The sequence below is a fragment of the Poecilia mexicana genome, unplaced genomic scaffold (assembly GCF_051168715.1).
Source record: "Poecilia mexicana isolate PSO_F unplaced genomic scaffold, ASM5116871v1 scaffold_19, whole genome shotgun sequence".
NCBI classification, from domain to species: domain Eukaryota; kingdom Metazoa; phylum Chordata; class Actinopteri; order Cyprinodontiformes; family Poeciliidae; genus Poecilia; species Poecilia mexicana.
The window spans coordinates 1,639,479-1,666,296 of NW_028263388.1; the positions used below are offsets into that span (position 1 = coordinate 1,639,479).

The 26,818-nt window shown below is 40.8% G+C and overlaps 2 protein-coding genes across 4 annotated transcripts; both read left to right on the forward strand.

Annotated features, from left to right (window-relative positions):
• Window positions 1–1,868: 1,868 nt before the first annotated feature.
• On the forward strand, window positions 1,869–12,807 carry LOC106904834 (protein kinase C and casein kinase substrate in neurons protein 3). The gene is made up of 10 exons (XM_014969323.2): window positions 1,869–1,989; window positions 6,132–6,190; window positions 6,276–6,432; window positions 7,136–7,371; window positions 8,011–8,166; window positions 9,236–9,411; window positions 9,484–9,604; window positions 10,410–10,477; window positions 10,556–10,635; window positions 11,773–12,807. Exons 2-10 carry the CDS (start codon window positions 6,134–6,136, stop codon window positions 11,883–11,885), a joined length of 1,164 nt encoding a protein of 387 aa, XP_014824809.2. The 5' UTR covers window positions 1,869–1,989; window positions 6,132–6,133; the 3' UTR covers window positions 11,886–12,807.
• A 769-nt stretch (window positions 12,808–13,576) lies between these two features.
• LOC106904833 (circularly permutated Ras protein 1-like) lies at window positions 13,577–24,941 on the forward strand. Of its 3 annotated transcripts, XM_014969319.2 has the most exons (21): window positions 13,577–13,678; window positions 13,800–13,893; window positions 15,205–15,444; window positions 15,686–15,904; window positions 15,988–16,128; window positions 16,723–16,794; window positions 16,868–16,941; window positions 17,595–17,771; window positions 17,843–17,884; window positions 17,953–18,042; window positions 18,638–18,789; window positions 18,866–18,947; window positions 19,960–20,090; window positions 21,165–21,249; window positions 21,680–21,786; window positions 21,917–22,026; window positions 23,390–23,504; window positions 23,993–24,133; window positions 24,474–24,567; window positions 24,633–24,659; window positions 24,733–24,941. In XM_014969319.2, the coding sequence occupies exons 2-21, from the start codon at window positions 13,803–13,805 to the stop codon at window positions 24,796–24,798; spliced, it is 2,256 nt and encodes a 751-aa protein (XP_014824805.2). In that variant the 5' UTR covers window positions 13,577–13,678; window positions 13,800–13,802; the 3' UTR covers window positions 24,799–24,941. The 3 variants fall into 3 exon arrangements, with proteins under 3 accessions (XP_014824805.2, XP_087872637.1, XP_014824804.2); XM_088016511.1 differs by lacking the exon at window positions 13,800–13,893 and having other exon boundaries at window positions 13,629–13,678; XM_014969318.2 differs by lacking the exon at window positions 13,577–13,678 and having other exon boundaries at window positions 13,694–13,893.
• Window positions 24,942–26,818: the final 1,877 nt, after the last annotated feature.

Genomic DNA, 26,818 nt, shown 5'->3' on the forward strand with positions numbered 1-26,818 from the left:
CACATTTAGCTTGCCCTATGTTATTTTCCTGGCTAATTTACGTTGCTATTTTCTGACCTTTGAGTAGAAAAAAGTTTGACATCTGTGATTTTCTTTTAAAAGGTTTTGTTGGCTCTAGTGGCCTTTATTTGAAAGTAGCTTGACAGGAAAGAGGATTATGAGGAAGGGGGAAGACATGCGGGAAATGTTGCCAGGCCGGGAATCGAACCTGCGACTACCGGCATGAGGACTAAGGCCTCGATACATGGGTTGTGCTTTGTCCCTGCGACACCACAGCACCCCAATATTTGATTTTCAGCATTTAAGAGTTCTTCAAGACGTTTACATTCACGCTCTTATTTTGAAATGGTTGAACACCTTTACGCAGCAGTTCCGGTTCCAGTCAGCACGTCTTTTCCCCGTTCTTTCACTAAACTTTATTGAGAAATGGCAATAATACAGCAGTTACATACACAAGCAACCAGTGGTATTAATGAAACAAATGCGTACAAAAATTCACATGTATGAATTCTTAGACGCTGTTTGGATGTCAACTCGGTTTAATTTATCTCCTTAGCATTAGCTTCTGCTAAATATCATGTTGGTGTAGCACTTTAGCATTAGCGGACCTAAATGCAGCTAACGTTTTAGCTAACCTGAACTGGTTTAACTGATCCACTGTTGCAGTTTCTCTTTCTGGAGGCCTTTTCCTTCTTGCTGGCTAATCTCATGGTCAGGATCTGACAGGATATCCTCCCCTCTACCCACCTTGTGTTCAAGGCTTTTGTTCTTTCCAGTGTCTCTTCCTGAAGTATTTGTGGACCTGCCTTTGAGTAATAACTAATCACTTTTCCTTCCAGTGCATGTTTAGTGAGGACTGTCAGATATTTCTCTTCTTGCAGAAACTTTTCCTCTGCTGATGACAAACAGTGACTCCAAAACATTACAAGCACTCAGACCTAAGGAGAAATGTTCTTCTGGCTGAAAATATTTGATTCTTAATCAATTTGGCTTGGAATTGTTTAATAAACTCAAATTAAATAAGAATTGGATTCTAACAAGCTATGATCTTATTTGACCTGAAGGTTTAACTACCAACAGTCCAGATATAGAATTCATAATACTTTTAAGTTTAAATTGAATATTTAGGAATATACTAAGTAATGAAAATGGCCCTGGTAATGCTAGTCACTTTACTCCAACTCCACCCCATTTGTCAAAAAAGTTCAGATCGTTTGGCAATGTCTGAATGTGTAATAAAATTAAAAAATGCGACCTCTGGTTTGGTTTGAAATCATATGTGAACGCCAAGTGGACCAGAGACCACTCCAAAAGCAGGAAATGGACTATAGTGCAGGGCATTCTGGGTAAATGCAAGACTAAAGAGAAATCCTCCAACACTAAAATCTGACGCCTCCATCTTGCTCTCAGTGTCTCCAGAGGTTTTAGTGTTGTTTCCTTCAGTGGGTCTTGGTGCAGCGCCCCCACAGGCCAGGAGGGGAACAGGTTGGTTTGACACAGCAGAGAGGAAGAGAACCAGCAGCTGGAGGTGGAGCAGATGATGGAGTTCTGGTTTCAGTAGAACCGGGTCGACTGGACCATCAGGTGTTAAAAACCTCAACTGCCTAAACGTTTCGACGTTTGCGTCTGAAAGATGACATGTGGATGTAGCGTTAGCAACACACCGCACTCTTTAGGTCACACTGGAGTCGGTCTACATGGGAAGCCCTCACACACGTGTGCTAATAAGATCATATGACCATGAGCCTCCCTGTCATGATCATGTCAAAATAAAAGCCTGGCATCTCATTAGCACCATATTGAGAGGGTTAGAGGGAGGGAGGGACGGGGGGTGGGGGGGGTTGTCTTCCAGCTGTTGTTTCTGATGAAACGGAGCAAGAAGAGCTGGACAACCTGACGGCGAGCCGGAGCAGCAGATCATTCAGGACATGAGGAAAAACCTGACGGGTTGATGTTTGGAGCAGAGCTGCAGCTGACAGACGGCAGCAGGTGAGATGAGTACGACCCAGTATTAGGAAAAGGAAAGGAGGAGTTCATTTCCGCCAAAAAACTAAGTTTGAAATTAAGCTCCAAAATTTGAACATTTTAGAATTTCAAAAGTTGAATATTTTTACTTTTAAAACAAGTTTTTTCTAGAAAATTTCTGAGATTAATCTCAAAATTTCCCATTTTTTTCTAGGAAATTTCTGTTTCTTCTAGCAAATGTTTTACATTTTTCAAACTCAAAATCATTTTTCCGAGAACATTTCTGAGAAAAAAATGTGCTCTCTCTGTCTGCAATGCGGCGTTGTGTGTAAGTGATTCCCAGCCAAATGAGCGTTTCTTCCCGTTCACCGTCTCTCGCCCGGCTGCGGGTCGGCAGCGGGGGTGTGTGTGACTTTAAGCAGCGAGGAAAAAGTGGGTCAGGGCGAGTGGCGCGGTGGCGAGGAGGGGGAGGCAGACATGGAGCAGCTCTTGAACTACAGAAACAAGTGGTCACTTGAGTAATCACTGGTGATTCAGGGAGACATGTAAGTGATGGTTGCTTCCAGGCATGACTGCTCAGCTGTCACTGCTTTTCCCGACTCGGCTTGTGAGTGATTTTCTCTAGAACTGAGAGGTGATGTTGTTTCAACTCGGAGGAAAACTGAAGAATGATTGTTGATAGAAGCATGATGAGGGCGGAAGGTCTTCGATGAGGCGACTGTCAGTCGTACGGCGCCGCATTAGGGCCACCGTTGATAGAGAAAAGGAGTAAATCTCAGCCACAAACTCAGAAATGTTCAGAATAATCTCAAATTTTCTAGAAAAGAAACTTTCTAGAGTGTTAGAAGTTGAACATTTTCATGTTTATTCTAAAACATTTCTGAGTTTAATCTGAAAGTTTCTGATTTTTTTTTCTTGCAAATTTCCAACTTTTGGAGCTCAAGAATTTCCAAGTTTCTCCCCCCAAAAAAACCATATCTGAGATTAATCTACAGATTTCAGGTTTTGGCAGACATCTTCTCCCTTATTTTCGTATCTCTGCTGGCTTCCACGTCTCAGCGATGCGTCAACAGACAGAAATAGGCCTGAACGTCTCCTGCATGTTTCGGCCTGCGTCTCTGTTCCACTCCTCCACTTTCGGGTTTGGGTTGTGCAGACCTGAGCAGCGGTTCTGTTATGTCTTGAGAGGTGGATCGGTGGCAGCAGCAGACGGCCGGGCCGGGCCGGGCCTTGTGTTGGTCAGAGCGGACAGAACTGTGACCTTTCCCTGCCGTTTATTTTGGGAAGGCTGGAGGAAGAAATGCTGGAGCAGCTGTTCTATTCCTGCAGGCCGATCCCGACCCGCTGGATTCCAGCGCCGCCCCCCCCCCTCCGCCTGGCGGGGGTGAGGGTGGGGGTTTCTGTTGTACAGTAAATATGGCTGCCGGATCAAAGCGGTCATGGAAAATCAGGTTTGGACTGACTCACTGGAGCAACGACTCACCGGCTGGACCTGCACACAGCTGCAGTTTGTTTTCTTCACTGCTGTTCAGTTTCTGTTTATTTTTATTGTTTGAGTTTTTATGATCTGGCAACAAGAAAACATACATTATGGGGAAAAAGTTGTTTCTGCAGGTTTCAACTCAAATTTAAGACTTTTTAACCACTATGAATGAAATTTAACACCTGGTGGTCACTCCACTAAAAACTAATCAATAGGCTAATTATCTATTGATTGATATGAAACACTGTGATACTGATACAGTATTGTGATCCATTTTTCAGCCATATTTACAGAAATGTACAAACTTTATGTAGCCAACTGGCGATAAATTAGCACTTTTATCCATAATTAGGCCTGGACAATAAACCAATAACACTATATGTCTCTATAGATGCGTGATCAATATCAATAGATAATACATATCATCAAATATTCAATAATTTCACTAAACTCCAATCCAGAACTGCACAGGATTCTGGGAGATGTAGGCAGAGGAAAGACTTTAGCTGATCAATCTCTCATTTCTAGCTAAGAGCAGCATTTCTTCCTGTAGCCTTCCCAGGCTAGGTTGGTGGACTCAACTAACGCTCTCACTGTCTGGTTGCCTAGCAACAACATGCCGTTTCCCCCAACTTCGGTTGCCTAGCAACGACCTGAGTAACTGGCACAGCAGTTTCTAGTTTACCCACTGAGCCTCAAAACTGCTAAAAATAATAAAAAACAAAATGGAGAGAAAACTGAACAAAGCAGGAACGGTCACTCCACCAGTCTGGAAGTATTTCAGAAATTTAAAACAAAAAAACAAATAATTATGGATATCAACTGATATGAAACACCATGTTGCACAGAAAAAAGCTAGCTAGTTAGCTAGCACCCTGCAGAATAAAGTGGTAGTAAAGTGAGAATTAAAGTTGTGAATATTTCACCTACTCAAATTTAAGACTTTTTAAGGCTTATTGAATAAAAATTAAGACTTGTATGTAATGTCCATTCAGCTGGAGATTAATTTGCACTAAGCTGTAAGACACAAAAAGCTAGCTAGATAGGAATGTTAGCAGTGAGTTACTGGAAGCCTCAAACATTTAGCTGTCTGTGTGCAACTCAAACGTTTGCCTGACAGAAAAGTATTGCGAAAAAAAAATTAAGACAAAATTTAAGATCTGTGATCAACGTATTTAATGTCAACTTCCTTTTTAAAAAAGTAATTTAAGACTTTTGAAGCTGTTCACTTGAGAGGAATTGCAGCCAGAGAATCCAGTTTGTGTTTTTCTGCTGAATAAACCAGATTACTGGATCTGTTTGTTTTAAGGTGAACTGTGTCCATGCTGCCATCTGTACAGCGCCACCTGTTGGCAGTCAGGTGTCCAATCTGTGTATGTTTAGCTGTTCTTTACTGTGGCCATAAAAGCTGCTCTCTTATCCCCTGTTTTAGCAGTGGGAAGGAAAACCAAGCAGCTTTGATATGAAACGCTGTATTTTTATGTCCTGCCTCTCTCTCGGCTCTTTGTGTTCCTCTCCTGAGGAATCCTGATTGTTTAAACACGTTAGCTGTGAAAATCTGTGCTGTTATTTCAGCTGTTTGACTGAAACAGTCAGAGAAGAAGAGACTGAATGCATTCAACTGCAACTTCACCTGCAGAGAAATATGACGGTTTCCTCGCAGTCACAACAAAAACGAGAACAAATATTAAATATGAGGAACTCTAAGTTCATATTGTTGCATTTAAAGTGACGAGGAGAAAATTAAAGTAAATTTTAAAGTGATGGAAGAGCAAATTTGATCCCATCTGGACCCGGATGCCTGCAGACACAACGGTCACCAGACTCTCACCTTTCAGGGTGAAAGTTTCTGCTCTTCTTTTCTAAAAGAGACTAAAGTTCCTCATTTCACATATTTTATTTTCTCCTCAACTTTCTGTCTCTAAAAAACACTCAAATCAAACCAGTTAAATAGTCGATAGTAATTTGTTTTTTTAGGAAAGAGTTGATATTCATCGTAGATACAAAACATGAAAACGATTTTGCATGTTTGCTATATTAAAAGAAAAACATTTTGTTTTCAAATCCCTTTGGGTTCAACCAAATTTATTTTCACCTATAAGAACAGGATTTCTTTCCAAACACTTACTGTATTTAACTCAGTTTGATAAATTAAATGAAAGCTGATTTAGCTGCAGTAAAGTCAGATTTTCAGTAAAAGTCTCTGGATAAACATGTTCTACTGATTATAAACACTTGGTTATAAAAAAAGTAACATTTATTATTGAAAGAAAATTATGTTGGCGATAATTTTACCCTGATTAAAAATAAAAAGTTTGGTTAACATTTTATTTTAAGGTGTGAGCATAAGACTGACTTAACAACATGGACAATATATAAATGTTTGATGTCATGAAGTGTCATCCTGGAGATAATGACACTTTTAATGCAACTTTGCATTAAAAGTTTCATTATTTAGCAAATGAAACTCCATCAAAGTAATTATAAACATTTATAAAGTCTCCTTCATGTTATGTCAGTCTGATACTCAGCTCTTCAAATAAACGTTACCAAAAATGCATCTGCAGCTCTGACAGACGGGACAAATTTGGATCATTCTTGAATTGCAGTTAAGGGCCACAGTCGGCCCCCGGGCCTCGTGTTGGACAGCCCTGACATAAACAGAGGTTTACTTTGTTCCTAGAAATGGCGAGCCAACCAAAGGAACCGCTGGAGGATCCCAAGAGGCAGAGCTTCTGGATGGTGACGATTATTCAGTGATACCATTGATCAGTTTCTGATCGATTCTCGACTCGTAAAGCGAATCTCTGGTTCTGTTTCCACCCAGCCAGGGAACTACGCGCGCACGGTGCAGAGAACGGACCAGTCCTTCCAGGCCTGTAACGACATCACGGCCTGCTTCCTGGAGCGAGCCAAGGTGGAGAAGCAGTACGCGCAGCAGCTGAGCCAGTGGAGCAGCAGGTGGAAGGCCATCATGGATTCCCGTGAGACCAACGCCTCATCGCTGCTGCAGCAAACGTCTTCATTTGTGCCACTGTCATTTTAGAGATATTAGTCAAAAAGTTTCCAGAGGTCATCATTACTATCTTCAAAACAAAAGCAGCACAAACAAAAAAATTGCAGCACAAAAGTAGCTGAGTAGATTAGGTTGACCTCTGATGACCTCTAGAAACATTTATTAAAATGACTGCGGCACAAACAAATTGTTAATTCAGCGGGAGCAGACATGTCTGAAGATGTCAGAGAATATTATTAGGTGAATTATTGATAAACCGAGCAGATAGTTGAGATTTACACAGCTGCATTTTTACATTAGCTTCCACTAAATATTGTTATTGTTGCTCTTTAGCATTAGCTTCCATTACATGCCTTGTTTTTGTAGCTCTCTAGGTTTAGCAGAATAAAGTTTATGTTTGGTACTTCTGGTTAGCGCAGCTAGCTTTTTAGCTTGCGTTGCCGACCTCCGAGACGTGGATATGAAGTAGCTTCAGTTGGTTTCGCTGTTAAATGTGGCAGAAACTAAAGGAAGTTCAGTTTTTCTCCCCTTTCATTGTTCTGCTTTAATCCTTTTCTTCAGACTTTCATGTGAGATTTTCCCAGAGGAAATCGGATCCATAAACGGACTCTCCTCTGACCGTGTCTCACCTCCAGGAGGCGCTGCTCACTCTTTGCTATGTTTGCTGCCAGGGCCAGTGTACGGCTCCCTGATGAGGGCCTGGCAGTGCTTCTTCGCCTCCACCGAGCGCCTGGCGGCCCTCCACTCTTCCATCTCACAGTCGCTGGTCGCAGAGGAAGGAGAGCGGGTGAAGACCTGGCAGAAGGAGACGTTCCCCAAAAAGCTCTTCTGCGGCTTCAAGGAGAGCTACGACAACAAAACCAGTTTCTCCCGAGCGCAGAAGCCCTGGTCCAAGAAGCTCACCAAGGTCCAGGGCTTGAAATTTATCAGTTCCTTAACATTTTCTCAAACCTTTCCATTTAGCAAACCCACAGGCAACGCTGGAGAAACAAACCGTTACCAAGTGTCATTGGTCTACTGGATACACATGAAAAAAACTAAGTTATAAGTAACTTGTCAACAATATTTTTAACTAAAATCATCTCAGTGTTGCCAAACTGGAAAAACTGACACCATCAATTACCTTGAACACATCACACAGCAAAAACACAACATATCACCAAGTAATTTTAGTCTCGATTCTAGTGCAAATATTTTAGTACAGTTGAAATAAGACAAAACAAACTGACAAGTTTCTGACTTTTAACAAATAGAAGTTATTTTAGCCATTCTGACTGACCCTGATTTAACTTCAGGTAGAGAGAAAATATGTATTTTATCTGTTGTATTTTAAGCTTGATCTTTTATTGTAGTTTTAAAAAATGAAACCCGTTTGAGCCTGAAGGTAAAGTAGAATAATCTGGGAGAATGAAATAAACTCTTTCATCAAACAGTTATCACGTCTTACAGCTTCCTCTTGTCAGAACTGATCTAACGGCTCCATCAATAATGTTCAGCTTTTCCCATCAGAGGCCTGAATGCGGCTCTGTTTGTTTGCGCTGCACAGCTGGAGAAGGTCCGGCTGGCGTACCACAAAGCGTGCCAGAAGGAGCAGGCGGCGCTGGAGAAGGAGAAGCAGGCGAACGACAACCCGGCGCTGAGCGAGGAGAAGAAGCTGAAGATGGCCGAGGCCAAGGAGAGAGCCGCTGAGGAGCGAGAGAGAGTGAGACATCAACACAACCGGTTTACTTTCAGCGTCCCTGATTGAAAACATGAAGCGTCGCAGCTGCAAGCGGTCGCATTTAATCTCCTGGGAAAGCCTGAGCTTGAAGTTTCGGCCTGCAGCGTTTCCCTTCCATGGAGGCTTGTTATTGTTACTGAGCTCAGTGTTTATGGAGACCGGCAGGGGAACGCTGCAAGATTAAATCCATCGCTGCAACGTCTCCTGCTGATCACAAAGGCCTGTTTTCTTCCTGAGGAGGTCAGAGAGCCACATGAAAAACTCTGTAGGAAGTGACATCACAGGCCATTACAGACGGAAAAAAGGATAAACTAACACCAGAAAACACATTTTTAGATTTATATCAGAAACTTTCTAGAAAAATATTGGAATAAAATGAAAAGTTGAAAATTTGCGACTTTTTGAACTAAAAAATGTCCAATATATATTTTTTCTTAATTTCAAGTTTTACCTCAAAATTTAACATTTCCTTTGAAATGCTTAAATTTCCAAATATTATCTACACTTTTTTTAAGGTTTTATTGGCTCTGGTGGCGTTTAGTTGATGGTGAACTGACAAGAAGGTGGATAATGAGAGAAGACATGGGTCAAAGGTCGCCAGGCTGGGAATCGAACCTGTGACAAACTACGGCCTTTCTGTGTGGGTTGTGCTTAACCCCTGCACCACCGCAGCATCCCTCTAGAATTATTTTTAAATTAATCTCAAAATTTGAGTATTTTCTATGAATTTTTAATTTTCAAATTCAGAAATTTAAGAATTTTTATTGAAAATTTCTTAAATTAATCTCAAAATTTCAGTCTTCCAAAGAAAAATCTGAGTTTAAGTTAAAATTTACTTTGTTTTTTCCTAGGTATTTGACCCTGATGCACCGTTCTAGTTTAGCGAATGCTTGTTTTCCCCTAAATTAATTTTCCTGGATTAATTGGTTACAAACTCTAACTTGGTTTCTATGGAGGTTTGTTATTGTTACTGAGTTCAGTGTTGCATAGATGATTAAATCCATCGTCAGAAGGTCTTTGGTTGGTTATAAGGGGTTTTGTCTCTGAAAAGGCCAGAGAGCGATATGAAAAAGCTCTGGAGGAAGTGACATCATACACGCCTCGCTACATGGAGGAGATGGAGGCCATTTTTGAGCAGTCGCAGGAGGAGGAGAGGAAGAGGATCAGCTTCCTGAAGCAGGTCTTCCTCTCCATCCACAGACACCTGGACATCACCAACAACGAGAGGTGAGACGTTTTCCTGCGGGAACGCCTCGTCTGCAGCACGATAAGTCTCCAGCTTGTCTTCTTCTTCTTCAGCGTGAAGGCGGTTTACAGCGAGCTGCATCAGACTCTGATGTCCATCGACGAGCAGGATGACCTCAAATGGTGGAGGAGCAACCAGGGGCCCGGCATGCCGACCGACTGGCCCAAGATCCAGGTACCGGCCGATGAAAGGAGTCCGGTCCGCTTTAACCCGACTCTGGTCCGTTAGCCTATAAAGTCGGTCTGGTTGGTGAGGTGTGAATGCTAACCGACCTCTGACCTCTGGTCCTCCAAACCTCAGTATCGCTTCTGAGTGAACTCTGGTTCGGTTTGAATGTGAACGCCAAGCGGACCAGAGACCGCTCCACAAACAGGAAGTGGACTACAGTGCAGGGCATTCTGGGTAAATATAACCAAAGCTAACATGCTAGCCTAGCACTAGCAGCAGAAATGGCTCCTGGTCTTTAGCCTAAAGAGAAATCCTCCAACTGCTAAAATCTGACGCCTCCATCTTGTTTCCATCTGGTGAAGAAGGAAGTTGCTCTCAGTGTCTTCAGAGGTTTTTGTGTCATTTCCTTCAGTGGTTCTTGGTGCAGCGCCCCCACAGGCCAGGAGGGGAACAGGCTGGTTTGACTCAAGCACAGCAGCTGGAGGTGGAGCAGATGTTCTGGTTCCAGTAGAACCGGGTCGACCGGACCATCAGGGGGAAAAAGAACATTAAAAACAAAAACCTGATAACTTTTATTTATTTACTTTTGGATTTTTTTGGTGGGATTGTGATTTTAGCTAAAAACTGGAATCGAGACCTGTTCATGTTTAGGATTCCAGAGTTAGAGGTCAAAGGTGAACTTTGGAAATGTTTATTCAGTTTTAGAGACTTGTGAAGGAGAGCCAATAACTATGGAAGACGTATTTTCATATTTGTGAATGAATTATCTTGCTGAATATTTTTGCATTCGGTCATTTTTCCCTTCGTCCAGGAATGGGTCCCGCCTGTGAAAAAGCTGAAGAGGAAACGGAGGAACCAGAAAGGCAAAGAAAGTCGACCGTAAGTCACTAAAAACGACTTTTCACACGTTTCCCTCAGCATGGGGTTATTTCTTGATGTCTGTATTTCCGTCTGCAGCGTGATGATTGGCGGCGTGAAGGTCAGAGCGCTGTATGACTACGTGGGAGAGGAGGCCGACGAGCTGTCCTTCAGAGCAGGTGAGAAACGACCACAGGAAGTGATGTCACTCCTGAGTTGAAGTCGACCTTTTAAGCTGAATTAGTGGACAGTGCAGACCAGCTTGTTTTATGGAAGCATTTTCTGTTTTACTGAAGCTATATTTACACACTGGGAGTCCAGGATGTGGATCCAGGGCCATCTGCAGCCTCTGCACTGATTTCAACAATTTTTTCTTTCTAACGATTAATTAGAATAAAATGCATTAATTAGATTTTTAAAAATGCAAATTTTTCATTTAACTATGCAAATGATTTTTATACAGTATTAAGAATACATAAAAAATTCAAATAGAAAAATGAAACCAGTCATAAAAAAATTAATGTTATTACCTAAAAGTCAATAACAGGATTCATTTAGTGAACGTTTGACTGTAGCAAATAAAAATCCTTCAAACATGAAAACTTCAGGTGTTTCTGCTGGACTGAACATTAATACATCATTAACAATCTGTTGATTATTTATTGATTAACTGATTAATAATCAGTAATAGGCGCTTAAGATGAGATTTTTTAATTGAATTTGAACTGGATGAAGCTAAAACTGCCAGTTGAGTCAAATATGAAGGATTTTTAAAATCTTAAATGCAAAATGTTTATATTTTTAACATGTTTGCCTAATTACTGCACTGACTAAAAAGTCTTTATAGTCCAGATAATGATTAATCCATTACTAAATTAGTTGAATCGGTTAATCACAATTAATCTGATTATCCACAGAATCAGCAGGTGTCTGACTTATAAAATGTATTTTATATACATTTCATTTCATTCATTCATAATAAATATGAATAGTTCATGTAACAACTAACAGAAATCATGAATGAAAGGAGAAAAGGAAGCAGAAATTTATAATCAGACAATTTCAAATCAGCAAAAACAAAACATCAGCTTATTTGATGCTGTATTGCTTCAGATATGAATATAATGAAGTGATACTCAAAGTTATTTTAAATGCAGAAAGAAATTCAGATTGTTTTATCTCACTGTTTATTCCATAAACTCAAACGCATCGTCGCCGTTCTGAATCCAATTTTTAAAAAATCTCACTTCCCTTTCGGTTATATTTGTTTTCCATTTTTAGAGATGCTTTGAAACATTTCTGTTGCTGTTCTGCAGGTGAGACGTTCCTGAAGGTGGAGGAGGAGGACGACCAGGGCTGGTGTCGGGGGGTGCTGAGCGGCGGGAAGGAGGGGTTCTACCCCGCTAACTACGTCGAAGTCGCTGAGTGATGATGACCCTGTTTTTACCCACAAAATGTTTGTTTTTTATTCTTTTGAAAGCAACAGATTATTAATATTTCTGCTGGAAGATGTTCATGTCCAGTGCTGAACCACAACCAGCTGATCCTGACTTTTAAAACCTTCAAATTCTAACTTATTATGACGGTTAAAGGGGCAGCAATATATTTTTATTTTCCATGATGTTTTAATGTTTTTCCCTCATCAAAAACAAACCTGGAGTGTTGCTTTGGTGTTTGAGAAATCATTTAATCTCCATGGCAACCATTCAGCTGATAAAATGCCTGGGTGGACCTAGCCCCGCCTTCGAGGCACAGCTCCTCCCCCACTTAGCTCCTTCAGACTAGCCAGCAGCAATTAGCAAACACTTGATGGAACTGCGATGCTGGTAAAAACGTTACAGGGTTAATAGAGGAGCCATGTCAGGATGACTTTCTGGAGGTGGAGCTTCAGAAAGAGCAGGCGTTTTTAAAGAGACAGGCCCAATTTCAAGGCGTTAAATCAGGAAGTCAAATTTCTAAGTCACATTTTCTATATGTAACATTTTTTAACAACTGAAAGTAACAAATTATTAATTGTGCTCTAAGGTGGCCTCTGTGTGCCTGGGAAACACATAGTACTGCCCCTTTAATTTAAATTTGGAGTGATGTTTGGACGGGATGTGTTTCCGTATAAATCTGTTCATGCATGTTGATGTGTTTGTAAAGAAAAATATTTATTTTCTTCCACCATAAATGAGTTGTTATATCTCACTGCTGACTGTTTACAACATTCTGCATGCAGTGTGAATGTTTACCTTCTGGGAACACAAATTACATATTTAATGAGTTACATTTCACAATAAAAGCATCATTTTGCTTGTTGGTACGTGGCTTTTAATGAGAATCTGTAAAATAAAAGTTAAAAACATTGAGCATCATTTTTCTTTCAGTGATTCATGTTGGGATTAACAGATTCAAAGGTTTTTTCTGTCTACAGATTTTTATTTTTTTTAACCATTTTTCAACATTTTTTATCATAAACACAAATTTATTTGTCAATCATAAAATTTAAGTATGAATATTATTTGCTGTGCATCATCTTTCTGCCTGGCTGCCAGTCAAATTAATCAGCTGCTTTTTTCTAGTGAGAAAGAAATGGAAAAGTTTCGACTAAAAGTTTGTTTAGTTGGGAAGACATCAACTAAACGAACCGAGCAGCAGGTCGGAAGCTGCTGCAGAAAACGCAAAGAAACGCAAACATCCACTAAAATCAGAAGATATGAGGCAGCAATTAAGATGAATGGATGTAATAATTAACAGTGAATAAAAGTAAAACAAAAACAGCATATTATTATATTTCCATTGTAGATAAAAAAGCAGGAGTCCATTTTTTGCCATAAACAGAAATTACTTTGAAAAGTCAAAAATTTGCAAGAAAAAACTTGCAAATTTTCACGTCTCAGAATTTTTCTAGGAAAAACATGGAAAGTTTCAAAAGTAAATTTTTTCTAGGGAATTTTAAACTTTTGAATCTCCGTTTAGCCGCTGAATCTCCTGGTTTCTTTGACTCGTTTGTTTTGTGTCGAGTCCTGGAGGTTTAACTCTGGAAGGACATAAATCAGATGCAGAAATGAGCCGACGCCTGTGTTCGTTGGAAGTTGAAGGATTTTGTTCCCATCCAGTGTTTCAGTTTGAGATAAAGATCTGAGTCGTTTAGAGAAACCTGTTGGACAAGATGTCTGAGCAGCAAACGGATTTCCTGCTGCTGGTTCTCTGTTCAGACCGACCCAAAGCCTCGGTTCTGTGAGTATTTGTTTTTCACACCTTCCAGGTTCTGAATGGAGCGGTTCTGGTTGGGGTCCGGGAGCGTTTCGGCTCCGAATCGGGATTGTTCTGACTTGTTCTGTGTGTTTCTGTGTGAAAGCCGATGGAGTTCGCCTGCGGGTTTGTTTACGTGCCGCCGTCGCTGAGCCGGAGGGAAGTCCAACGATCCGGCGGCAACGCAGCCAAACGCTCAGGTAGCTCACCTCTGCTCCCATCACTCACAGCTACACAACCCGTGACCTTTAACCTCACCTGAACGTGTAGAGAACAAAACCTGGAGGGGTTTTACTGGAGGGAAACTAAACTTTGTGTTTCTGGATTTTCCTTGAGCTTCTTGAAACTGGTTGGTAACAAAGTGATGAGTAACAAAAAGCTACAGTCAGATGCCTGCTGAGTCACACTTAACCAGGTCAAAGGTCATCCAAACACTGAGCACAAAGCATCTAGTATTTATGTTTAGTAGGGCCTTTTTATATGGAAAAATTTTTTAAGTTTATGTCAAAAACTCTGACATTTTGAGATTAATCACAAAAAGTTTCTAGAAAAAAACTACAAAATTATCTGAGCTGAAAAAAGTTGTACATTAGTGGGGAAAAATAATCAGAAATCTTTAGATGAATCTTGAGATTATCTGACCGCAAAACATCAGTAAATGTCCAAGAAAGTAATAAGACATTTTCAGATTTATCTCAGAAAATTTCTAGAACATACGTGGAAATTCCTGAGCTTGAAGTTTTAAAAATTGTAACTTTTAAAACTGGATATTTCCAAAAGTCAAAATTTTTTTACTTTACAAGCTCAGAAAATGTCCACATTTTTTCTATAAAATATTTGATTTCTGAGATTCTTTGACAGAAATTCATTCCTATTTTTTTCTATCTACAACGGGCCTAATGCATTGTTGTGAGCATTTTATTTATAAGGATTTGTTTCCCTGTTTCTTTGTTATGTGTGGGGTTGTGTGAAGTAGTGGTAGGTAGTCAGTATGTTACAGAGTGGCGGTGGGTTTGATCATCTGGTTGATTTTAGTGTAAATATCTGTGTGTCCAGTAGGATGTAAATAAGTGGATTTAACTTGTTTTTTTATTTTAAGCCCTTGATTTAATTAAGTTGACGGCCTTTTCTAACATGGAAAATGTTGCCATAAGTGAAATAGTCTCCCAGTGGAGCAAGTACTTTTTAAAAATCAATACTAAGAAATTACTGACATAAAACCAACTCTTGCTTGTTGCTGAAAAGTTACTTGTAAGTTGGTTTTGTCTTATTTCAAGTGTACTAAAATATTTGCACTAGAAATTACCAAAAATACTTGGTAAGATTTTGTGTTTTTGCAGATGTTGCCTGTGCGTCAGATTTACAGTTGTACTGGAAAAGAGCAGATATAACGGTTCTGGCTCGTCTTCTTTAGGTTTTGGAGGTTTTAGAAAATGGAAGTTTGTTCTCCTTTTAGTTTTCGCTGTAAAAAACAATGGGAGTGATCATATTGTAAATGTTTCTTTTTCCAGCCCTCCTTCCTCCGGTTAAAGCCCTTCGTCCTCGTACTCCTCCTCCTCCGCCCCCCACCAAGCCGCTGTCTGCTAAAGCTTCGTCTCAGAAAACCTCTGGACAGCGGGAGAGAAACCAGGAAGTCGGATCCTGCAAACCCGTTTCTCTCTTCCTCAACCATCCAGAACTTCAGCGAAGACCAGAGGCGGATTCTTCTCCCGGAGGATCGGTTTCTCCAGCGACGCCTTCCAGAAAGATCGGTACGGATGTTATCGATGTATTTACGAAGCTAAGTGTGCTAAACGTTTTCAAAGCTAGCAGAATCTCTGAAGAACTAAGCATAACATTTGCAGATTTGTGAATTAGTTGAAGTGTTTCTACCACTGCTGATCTGAGCATAACTGTGTTTAATGTAAACTCATCAATCTTTTAACATGGATTAAATCTATATTTTTGTCCTGAATTATTCCTGTAAAGCTCCTCCTGTGTTTTTTCGCGCAGCCCTTCTGCCGCCATTCATCAAGCCTACAGCGAATCCTGATTCCAAACAACCTGATCCGCCTCAAACCTCCAACAATCAGTCGCTTTGGTACGTCGACACAAAACATGAATCAGGTTCAAACGTGGAAACGACGGAGGACCTTTACTCCTACACATTACCAGAAGGCCTAGGCGGAGAGGCGAAGCTTCCTCCTGATAGAGGAGTCGCGCTTGGATCCGGTAAGAAATGTTTTAAAATCTGCATTTTTGCACTTTTAATGTAAAAAACCTGCAAACTGATCCTTATGGGTTCCAAACATTAGCTCCACCGCTTCCTCCAAGACCTTCATTTATGCCTCAAAGCCCAGAGTACATGATGGTTTTATCCTCACCTGCCGCGGCTCCTGCGGCGCCTCAGACGCCGCCGCCTCCTTCATCCAAACCTCCGCTGCCTGCAAGTAAAGGTATTATAACGTCCAGCCTGGACGGTCCCGGTGTTAAAGGACAAGAGGTGCAGATGTCCATGCGTGTTTTTTACTGATGGGAATTTCGACTCTTTCAGACAGCCGGTGTTTTTTCAGATCAGAATACGCAATCAAAAAGCACACATGCAGTGAATACGCATGCGTGCGCATGCGTATTAAGAGTTCCGCGATATTTAGAGGAGCTGTCAGTTTAGCATACGCGACAAGGTATGACAAAAATAAGTCAATACACCGTTTTTAATTATATCTAGATGATAAACATGCATTGTCGTGGTTTTAACGTGTATTTAAAGCAGGGTTAGCTTTAGCTGCAGTCAAATACAAAAAACGTCCCGTATAAAACTCGCTTCCCTGTTGGTGACGGACTAGCTAACCGCTAAGTCAGGATGTCATACGGCTGTTAATAACAAAGTTCATGACGATCCACGTCATGAAAATGTTGCTGATTAAATTAAAGCATGCTAATGACAGCGTATACAGAGATCTGACAATGCTGATCTGCTCCCGTCGTTCCCTTCGAAGAACGTTCCCGAACCGACCCATCACTAATGTTTTTCCTGTCTTCTGGAACAGATAAGGGCCCTCTGCCTGGAAATCCCAATATTGTTCTTATCAGTTTAGGGAAGTTGCTGTCAGAGGAAAGAGGTTGGTCAGTTTTATCAGCGTAACTCATCTGGGTTGATTTTTTTTCTCTGACGATGTTCCCTGTTTTTCCCAGAGGTTCCCAGTCCTGGGAAGCCCATAATGTGTTCAGAGTGTGGGTCGGTTCTGGACAGCGAGGGCAAAAACCAGGTATTCACATCACATTTTAAATATTTTACAGTAAATGACCTACAAATTAACCTTTTGCAGATAAACTCCATAAATTGGTTTTTAAAGATGTTATTTATATGTTTCTGTGCAAATTGTGACACATTTTCTTGTAAATTTGTTTAATTCTGCAATATTTTTGACTAAAATCATGTCAGTGCTGCCAAAATGCAGAAGCTAACTCCATAAATTACCTTGAACACGCCACACTGCAAAAACACAAAATCTTACCGAGTCTTTTTGGTAGTTTAAAATGCAAATATATTGAAATAAGACAATAAAACTAACTAACAGGTAATTTTTCAGCCAGATATAGCAGCTTGTTGTTAGTAAATAACTTCTTAATATATAGAAGAAGTTCTACTTCCACTGGCAGATTATTTGACTAATAACATGGGAAAATATGTTATGAATAAAATAATCTGCCAGTGGAACTAGAACGGCTCCATCAGTAATAAGGAGTGGTTCATCTAAAACAAGCTGCTGCATCTGTATGAAAAGTTTCTAAGATATTTCCAGCAGAATCTAGACCAAAATATTTGGCAATATTTAGTATTTTTGCAGTGTGGCCTATAAATACATGGAGACAGTATTTTTGGAATCAGATTAAATGGACCTTCCTGTTTTCCCTGCAGGTTAAAGTGTGCTACTTTTGTCAGAGTGATGATTTAACTAGACCGTCCAGATGTCCTGTAAGTGTGCAGAAGGATGATTTGTTTCTGCTGAACCCTGGACAGCAGCCGCAGTCCACCGCCGACTCGCTGCTGCTGTTCTGCATCGACGCGTCCGGCTCCATGAGCATCACCTCCAAGGTGGGAAACCCGGAGCGACGCTTCGCTCTCTGCCGCTTTCAGAAGTAAACAGCGTCTCTGCTTTATTTAAGGTGTCAGATCCGGGCCAGAACATCCACAGAACCAGACTCGAGGTGAGTTGTCTTCTAGTTTCCAACTAAAAAAAATCCAGAAAAGTTATAAACATTGTGAATTTCTGCAGTTTGTCCAAGAAGCTGTGCTGCAGTGTGTTCGGAAGCTGAGCGACCAGCGGCCCGAGGTTCGAGTTGGACTCATCACTTTCAACTTCCAGGTACTTTTATCTTAATAGTGTGGATGGATAAATCACATATTATTACTGACAACTTTTATTTTACACGGTGCCATTTATAAATTTATAGTCAAAAATTAAAAAAAAGATGTTTTTTTTAGAGTTCATTTTGCAAAGTTATATGTTGAACATGTTATTCATTCATTTATAAATGTGACAGCTGCAGCTAAATATTTAGCTTAGAGCTATATATTTAGTTGTAAAAATGAATTAGAAGGCTAAATATTTAGCAACAAACTATTTAATTAATTAGCCAACTAAATATTTGGCTAATTAGTACTAGACAAATATTAATTAGGATACAAACTATATATTTAATTAGGAAGCTGAATATTTAGTTCCCAATTATCTGTTTAGTTATCAAACTGAATATTTCTGATCTCACTTTTTAATTATCCAGTTAAATATTTAATAGTAAACTAAATTATTAGCTTCAAGCTAAAACATTAGCATGGAGCTTAATATCTAGCTAGCTAACTGTCTTTTTAGCTTGCTAAAGGCTAAATAGCTCAGATTGTTGGCGTTGGTTTTGTCTGTGAAACTTTAAATCGACGCCCCGTGTTATTCGTCTCTTTAGGTCACTGTGTATGAATGCAACAGCTTCCAGTTGCATCATCTCAGCGGCGCCGAGCTGAACGACAAGCACTTCCTGATGGGCGCTGCGGCCGGTCTGCCCGTGCCGCTTCCACTGTCGCAGACTAAAGATTACTTAGAGAGACACATTTCAGGGTGAGCACCAGCTGCAGGTTCGTTTACAGCAGATGTGCATCCATGTTTATGTATTTTGGTTTTATTGTCTCTTTAGATTATCAGCAAATGGAGAAACGGCTCTGGGTCCAGCTGCTCTGGTCGCTGTTTCAATGGCCTCCAGGCTGCCGGGGTCAAAGGTGAGGCGGGTCACTTCCTGTTTAAGTCATTTACCTGACAACTGTTTCTGTTTGCTAAATACCAGAATGATTTCCAACTTCCTTCATATTTAGACGTTAATGAATTTACCTTTCGCCGGTTCCTCACAGTTTGCTGATATTTTGGTTTAAACGGGTCTGAGCTCAGATTTAGTTTCAGCAGCTCCAAAACATGGACGCTGTGTCCTTAAGCCACTTTGGCTTTATGTTATGTTGGACAAATTTAGGAACCAATTTGTGTCCAAACTTTAATTTCCTGGCTGGATTTTTGAGATTTTCGCTTAATGCTCATTTCTGATGATGGAACCTATTTTGTGAAGCGCACCAGTCCCTCCTGCAGTAAAACCGCAGACAAAAACAAAATTATCTTTTGGTCTCTAATTCAATTAACAGACACCATAAACCAGTAAAAAACTAACTTTTTACACCAGGAAATAAAATCTAAAAGGTAAAAGTTGTTTTTTTTTCTCCTATTAAAAATACATAAAACAATATTGTGACTTTTTTTCTGCTTTACCTCCACAAGAATAAATTAAATAATGAATATTTTAATTAAACAAAACATTAGTATAACTTCTATCTTAATGTTTACAGCAATTAATTGGCCCAATTATTTTTTATTTACTGGTATTTAAAATGTTTTTAGTTCATTTCCAGCAACAAAAATAAATCAGATTTTCTGTCTAAAACTTTTGCTGTGTTCAGCTAAATGTAATGAATGAGTGCATTTCTGAGTAGAAAGGTTGTTATTGTTTATGGCATGACTTTCTATAAAATAAAATAATAAAATAAAAACATTCAAAAAAGGCTAATAAGGAGAAATTATTTGTGTTTTTTACGTATAAAGCTCATCTCCATGGAATCTCATCTCAATGTCTCAAAACAGATTCATGAACAAAATCTATTTCCAACAAATATTGTCAGATTTATCTCAGTGCTGTTTATTTTTCTCTAAGTATAAAATATTGATTTGTTATCCCTGCTGATCTTGAAGGTGATTATCTGTACAGATGGAAAAGCCAACGCAAAACTAGGGAATCTGGAAGACGAGGACAACGACGCTCGCGCTCTGCTCTCGTCCACCATCTTCTACCAGAACCTGGGGGAGTTCGCCGCCACCCAGGGGTCGGTGACACTGCCTGGAAACTCACAGAAATCAATATCTAATAATGATCTCTTAATACACATCAAGACAATCATTCACTGGAGGAACATGCAACCAGGCAGGATTCAAACCCAGGACCAAATTAAACCCGTCCACCACACCTGCAGCTGAAGTTGAATTTTCTAATGCACAGATTAACTTCTAGTTTAATTTGTTTTTATTTTACAATTTCAAAAACCAAAAGTCCAAAATTAATGTACCATATTTTCCGCACTATAAGGCGCACCTAAAAACCTTCAATTTCCTCAAAAGCCGACAGTGCACCTTATAATCCGGTCCTTATATATGGACCAATATTGAGCCACAACAGGTATAGCAACTACGGTAAGCAGCCGCCGACTTCATTTTCGCCCGTAGAAGAAGAAGCGCGCGGTGCATGCTGGGATAGTTGTCAGAACGCTGGTTTGTTAATAAAGTTTGACTGACCGATCTACCTACCGACCGTCTAGAATCAGGTCGTCTGTAGGTCATTTAGCACCACCTTCTCCACCAACATGCTGTGGGCGAACAGAGAAGGGTGACCATCGTCCGGCCCCGGCCCGGCCCAGTCGTGGAAGGTTCTCCTCGCTGACCGGAGTCAGACTGTTTTGTTGACATTCACTTTAGTGCAGCTCCACCTAGTGGATGCACAACGTAACTCCAGCCTCTACTGTAGCGTCTATTCTGTGCGCCTTATAATCCGGTGCACCTTATAGTGCAGAAAATACGGTAATTATAGTGACAGTATAAAGTAAATGGGCATTTTCAGCTTTTCATCATATTAGATTGGTATGTTCCAGTTTAAAACATACTAAGCTGCAAGGTGAGAATCATGCCAAATCTGCCTGTTATTTGTCTGAAGGCTCGATTTTACAAGTAGCTTTAAGTAAACTCCAGTCATTTACGTTTGATATGGTAGAAAAAGACATTTTGCTCCCTGGTTTCCTCAGAAACAGCCAGTAGGCATGGACCTGGTGTCTCATGGCTGGTTGGTACCAATAACACCTGCAGTAGCGTAGTTCATGTCCGCTGATGGATTATCGTTGCTCCCTCAGGGTGACCGTGTCCGTGCTGTCCATAGAAGGAACGGACTGCCGGCTGGATGAACTGGGAAGACTGGCGGATCGAACTGGAGGGAAAGTAAGAAACTGTGTGGCCTCATTGACAGTATGTTAGCCTTAGCGTTTTAGCTAATTTTATCTTATACATCACTGTTTCCATGAAGTATGTTGTTGGATGGCTACATGCTAGTAGTGATAAACCAAATGCTAATCATAGCATTCTAGGTATAATCAGCATTTTAGCTTGTTTTTATGTACAAGCTAAACATATTGAGTGGAATAAGTCAGTGATGCTGCATGCTGTTGATAGCATTGTAGCTAGGTTAGCTTACATTGTTCCGTTTACATTACTGGTGCTCAACATGCTGCTGTCCGACGGCATTTTAGCTAACTATGGACTAGCTAATTCACAAATTCCAACAAATTCAGACAAACTGTCTTTTCATTGAAACTATTTAGGCTGCAGAGCCTAACTCCTGACTCATTCTGTCCGTTTGTCTCGTCTCCAGGTGGTAATAGCCAGTCCCAACCAGCTGCACTCAGAGTTTGAAGAGATCATTGAAAACAGAACCGTAGCTACACACTGTGCCGTAACGCTCCTGGTGCCCAAATCTCTGTAAGAGCTGTAATAACCACAAAGCACACAACATGATTCATGGATCCTTGTCATCTGAAAAGATTTCAAAACCTTCAAATTGCAGTAATAATAAAGCCCACGGCACTGAGTCATGTTCTGTTTGCTGCAGGCGGCTGAAAGGAGAGAGGGAGGTGGGACACAAAGGGACCAGAGAGGTGGGGAATGTGAACACTGACACTGAGGTCACCATGCAGTTTGGAGCTCATGAACACACAGAAGGTGAGAAAAAAAGCTTTCATTCACTTTCAGCTGCAGCTAAAGCTGAACTGCGAACGCGTAGAGGCGTGAGCTGCCAGAAGACTTCAAGATGTGGAACATTTCTGTTGTTGCCAGCAAAATAACACTTTAATTCTCACGTTGAAACCCGTGGCAACAGCGCTGAGAGGCGACAGACGAGGTTTGATCATGTGAAGGAGACAACAGCTTCCAAAGGAGAAGTAAAAAAATGGACCCTGTAATTAATGCCACTTGGCTGCAGAGGAGGTGTTTCATCTGTCCAAGACTTCTCTGAGTCTGCTGCCTGAGAACGAGATCAAAGTTCAGGCAAAAACTGCTGAGAATCAGTCAAATGTCAGATACAGTTTATGGAAAGTTTAATTTCACTGGTTACTGAGTTACCTGCCTGACGACACGAAGGTATGGAGGGCTAAAGAGGACTTAAATAAATAAATACATCATGAATTAAATGTACCATCAAAGAAATAAGTTAAATGTTTGAAATAATTAATTTAGAAAACAATTTAGTAAATATTTCATTAAACTATTAAAATGCAAATTAGTTAAATGTTTATTTCATTATTTCATGGTTTCTGTTCCTGCAGCGTCACAACGAAATAATTTTATCTGTGGGGCGGGGCTAGTAGAGGGGCGGGACTGTGGGCGGGGCTAGTAGAAGGGAGGGGCTAGTAGATGGGCGGGGTTAGTAGAAGGGAGGGGCTAGTAGATGGGCGGGGTTAGTAGAAGGGAGGGGCTAGTAGAGGGGCGGTGTTGTGGGCGGGGCTAGTAGAGGGGATGGGCTAGTAGATGGGCGGGGCTAGTAGAGGGCGGTGTTGTGGGCGGGGCTAGTAGAGGGGAGGGGCTGTGGGCGGGGCTAGTAGAGGGGATGGGCTAGTAGAAGGGAGGGGCTAGTAGATGGGCGGGGCTAGTAGAAGGGAGGGGCTAGTAGAAGGGAGGGGCTAGTAGATGGGCGGGGTTAGTAGAAGGGAGGGGCTAGTAGATGGGCGGGGTTAGTAGAAGGGAGGGGCTAGTAGATGGGCGGGGTTAGTAGAAGGGATGGGCTAGTAGATGGGCGGGGCTAGTAGAAGGGAGGGGCTAGTAGAAGGGAGGGGCTAGTAGATGGGCGGGGTTAGTAGAAGGGATGGGCTAGTAGATGGGCGGGGCTAGTAGAAGGGATGGGCTAGTCGATGGGCGGGGCTAGTAGAGGGGCGGTGTTGTGGGCGGGGCTAGAGGGGAGGGGCTGTGGGCAGGCCCAACACCTGATCTGCTGAGCTCCAGCAGATCAGATTAATAATAATTATTAATTATTGGTTCAGCCGTATTCATTGAAAATTCTGACCTGTTTGTGCTTCTGTTGGTGCTGCAGTGGCGTCGCCGGCTTCTGGCAGCCATGTCGCCTTGCAGCTGCAGGTCCGGTACCGGAGGAACGGTCGGGCTCTGCTCCGGGTGTTCACTGCAGACAGAGAGGTGACCGACGACAGGTGAGAATTGCGAACGACGGAGTGCTATCGACACGCTAAGAAACTGTTTTTTAAAAAGAGAAAATTTGAGAATACTGACATAAAATTACAACTTTATTCTGAAAATATTAATACTTTATTCAACGACTTTATTGAAATATTATTTGAAGTTTATTCTCATATAATTACAACTTTTTCTTGTAATTCCATCTTAATTTTTTCCCTCAGTTTGGCCTGTAAACTCTGTCGTTATTGTGCGTTCATTCTGAAAACTGAGCTGCGGTTTGTTGCATGTGGAGCTGCGCTCTGTTGCTAGGAAACAGGCGCTTCCTGCTCGGCTCCTGAGCGATTCTCCGTTCATGCTAACGTTGAGCTGCGGCGTGAATGAACCGCTCAGCCTGAGCTGACGGTCAACGCTCCGCCGTCAGAAACTGGAGAGCGTTTGCTGTGAAAATGGCAGGAAACGTTGAGCACATGAAAACGCTCTTCCTCCTCCTCGTCTTCCTCAGCTCGGCGGCCCTGTCCTCCCTCTCCCTCGCCATCGTTCAGCTCAACTCGCTGCAGGCCAGCGCCGCTCTGGCCGTCAGGGGCCGCTTCCTGGACGCCAGGAAGGAGGGAGCAGAGCAGCAGCGGCTCATCGAGCGAGCCATGTGAGTAGCAGCGACGCGCTGTGATGGCGCCCGGCGCCCACTTCACAGTTACATGAGGAAATTCTTTAAAGAAATGTACTTTTATTATGCTGTTCTTATGTTTTTACATAGAATAGACCTGATTGATCCCCAAGGGAAAATTGCTTATTAATTGACACATATAAGCATAAGTGATCAAATTTATGATATATATATATTATATAAATTCACTATCAAATTCTAATATGATTGAATATAAATACATAAATTGCTAAATAAATTGAATAAAATAAAGTAATAAAATAATTCAGCTTAGGCCTGAGTGGGTTCCTGTTGCAGTGGTTCTGTTAAATGCTTTCAGAGAGCAGAACCAGAGAGCAGAGGACCAGCAGATGTACCAGGACTGGGTCAAAACCATGGAGCCCATAAACCACAACATTCACACTCTAACCAGGGTGAGTTTCACGTGGTAAAAATCACAAACTGAAAACATTTTTTAATCTTTTTCTGTATTTTTCAGAGGAGCGCTCTTCTGTCCTACTCTGAGGTAACTCCTTGTTCTTTCAGTTTTCGCTGAATGTCGGTTCTGTTTCTGTCTGACCCGAATTTTCCTCCTGCAGCCTCTGACTGACGCTGGTGCAGCTCTGCTCATCACCATGAAGCACAGCAACAGGAAGTCCATGTAGCTGCCGCCAAACGTCACACAAAGGCTCCGAGTGACTCTCTACAATTATATAATAATATAATTATATGTATAATTATATTGTCACAGGAAATCTCGTTAAAATGTGCTTTTAATTCGTTTTGTATTAAAATATAAGACTATTCATTTCTGAGGTGTTGTTTTAAAAGTTTTTGAAAATGAAACCTCAAGTTCATATGTTAAGTGATTCAATTCATAAATTAATTAATATAATTAATATCATCCAAGTTTCTTCAGAGTCATAGATGGTGATTTTGTGGGGAAGATGAATCTCCAGTAGCAGTCAGACTTGCAACAAATCTGAAAAGGCCTCTGACTGAAGACTTGCTCTATGATAGACTAACGACCTTCATTTGTTATAAAGATACTATTTTGACTTCCTGATTTAAATTGGGCCTTTGTCTCTTTAAGAAGCTCCTGCTCTTCCTGAAGCTCCGCCTCCAGGAAGTCGTCCCAACATGGCTCCTCCATTAACCCTTTAACGTTTTACCAGAGTTGCTCTGAGCAGCAGCTCCTATAATGAGCTCAGCAGCTGGTTGCTAATTGCTGCTGGCTAGTCTGGAGGATCTGAGTGGGGAGGAGAAGGCGGAGCTAGGTCCACCCAGGCATTGCAACATCTGAATGGTTGCCATGGAGATAAGTGTTTGTTAAACATACCTTTAGTGACGAGGGAATAAAATCATAACATGATGGAAAGATTAAAAAAAGCTTATTTTAAATCATGCTGCCCCTTTAAGATGCTAAGCTACCTTGTTGGTTGCATTTCATAATGTTTTATTTTATGGGAGCATTTATTTGCTTAATGGGATTTTTATTAATATTTTTAACTAAACTATACTATTTATTTATATTGAATTAAATGTCTCTCCACAGGAGGTAAAATTCAACCAAAGAAATGAACAAAAGGCCAAATCACAGCTAACAAAGCAAACATGCTAAAAACTCTAAATATTCATTTTTTTAAATTTATTTTAAACATGACAGCAATATAAAATAACAGTCATGAACAAGGAATTCAAAATACATATTTTTGTACTGCAATCATTTTAACAAGTTTTAAAAGGAGCTGAAAGAAGTAAAAACCTTTTGAACTTCTACCCCATAAAACATGTTGCAGGTCAAATGTTAGATTTTTACGCACAAAAGGAAACTAAAACCAACAAACACTCCAGCTCATTCATAAAACATCTGGATTATCTACATTTATTTTCTAAAGTTTGTTGTTTTCCAAAACGGCAACATGATTAACTTGGAACACGTGAAATAAGATTAAGCTTCTTCTGATTGTGGCCGAGGGGCCAAAGCGTAAATATTCATGGATTTATGTGGAGCCGCCATCATTAAACCGAGCCGTAACTCTGAACAGATGTTTCCTGGGAGAGCAGATCGGACTCTTGATGTAACGCTGACTGGGTGATTCTGCCTTTCTGCTTCCCAACAACCTCAAACTTTAACGCTCCTGCAGTTTAAAACCTTCTTTCTCTTGGTTTTAAACTAAGATGTATAAATTTACGATAATTTAGCCAACTCACAACAAATCTTCCAGCTCTTTCACATCCTGTTCCTTTCAGCACCTGGATTTAACTAAGCTAACAGGTACGAGCCTCTGATTGGATAATTACTGCAGGGCGATTATCTTCCAGCTGCAACAAGTTATTCACCCCCAACTGATGCAACCAGGAGATAAAATAAAAACTTTCTCGTAACTATTTTATTCTTAAAATATGCATGAGAACTAATAAAACCTGATTTTATGCATCCTGTCCTAAAGTTTACCTTTAAAATCTGCAGGCTAATAATGATAATTTAAAAAATAAGTCTTAAATATGCTCTTTTTTATGGTTCACTCCAAACAGTTAATCCTAAAATTATTCACATCCTGCAGATTCAGATTGGAAGTTATTTTTTAAACTTGTAACATATTTTATCTGCTTGGAGGTGATCTTAACGTTTTGGATCGGCTGGACAGAGCAGGAAGCTGAAAATTAGGGTGATGGTAAGAG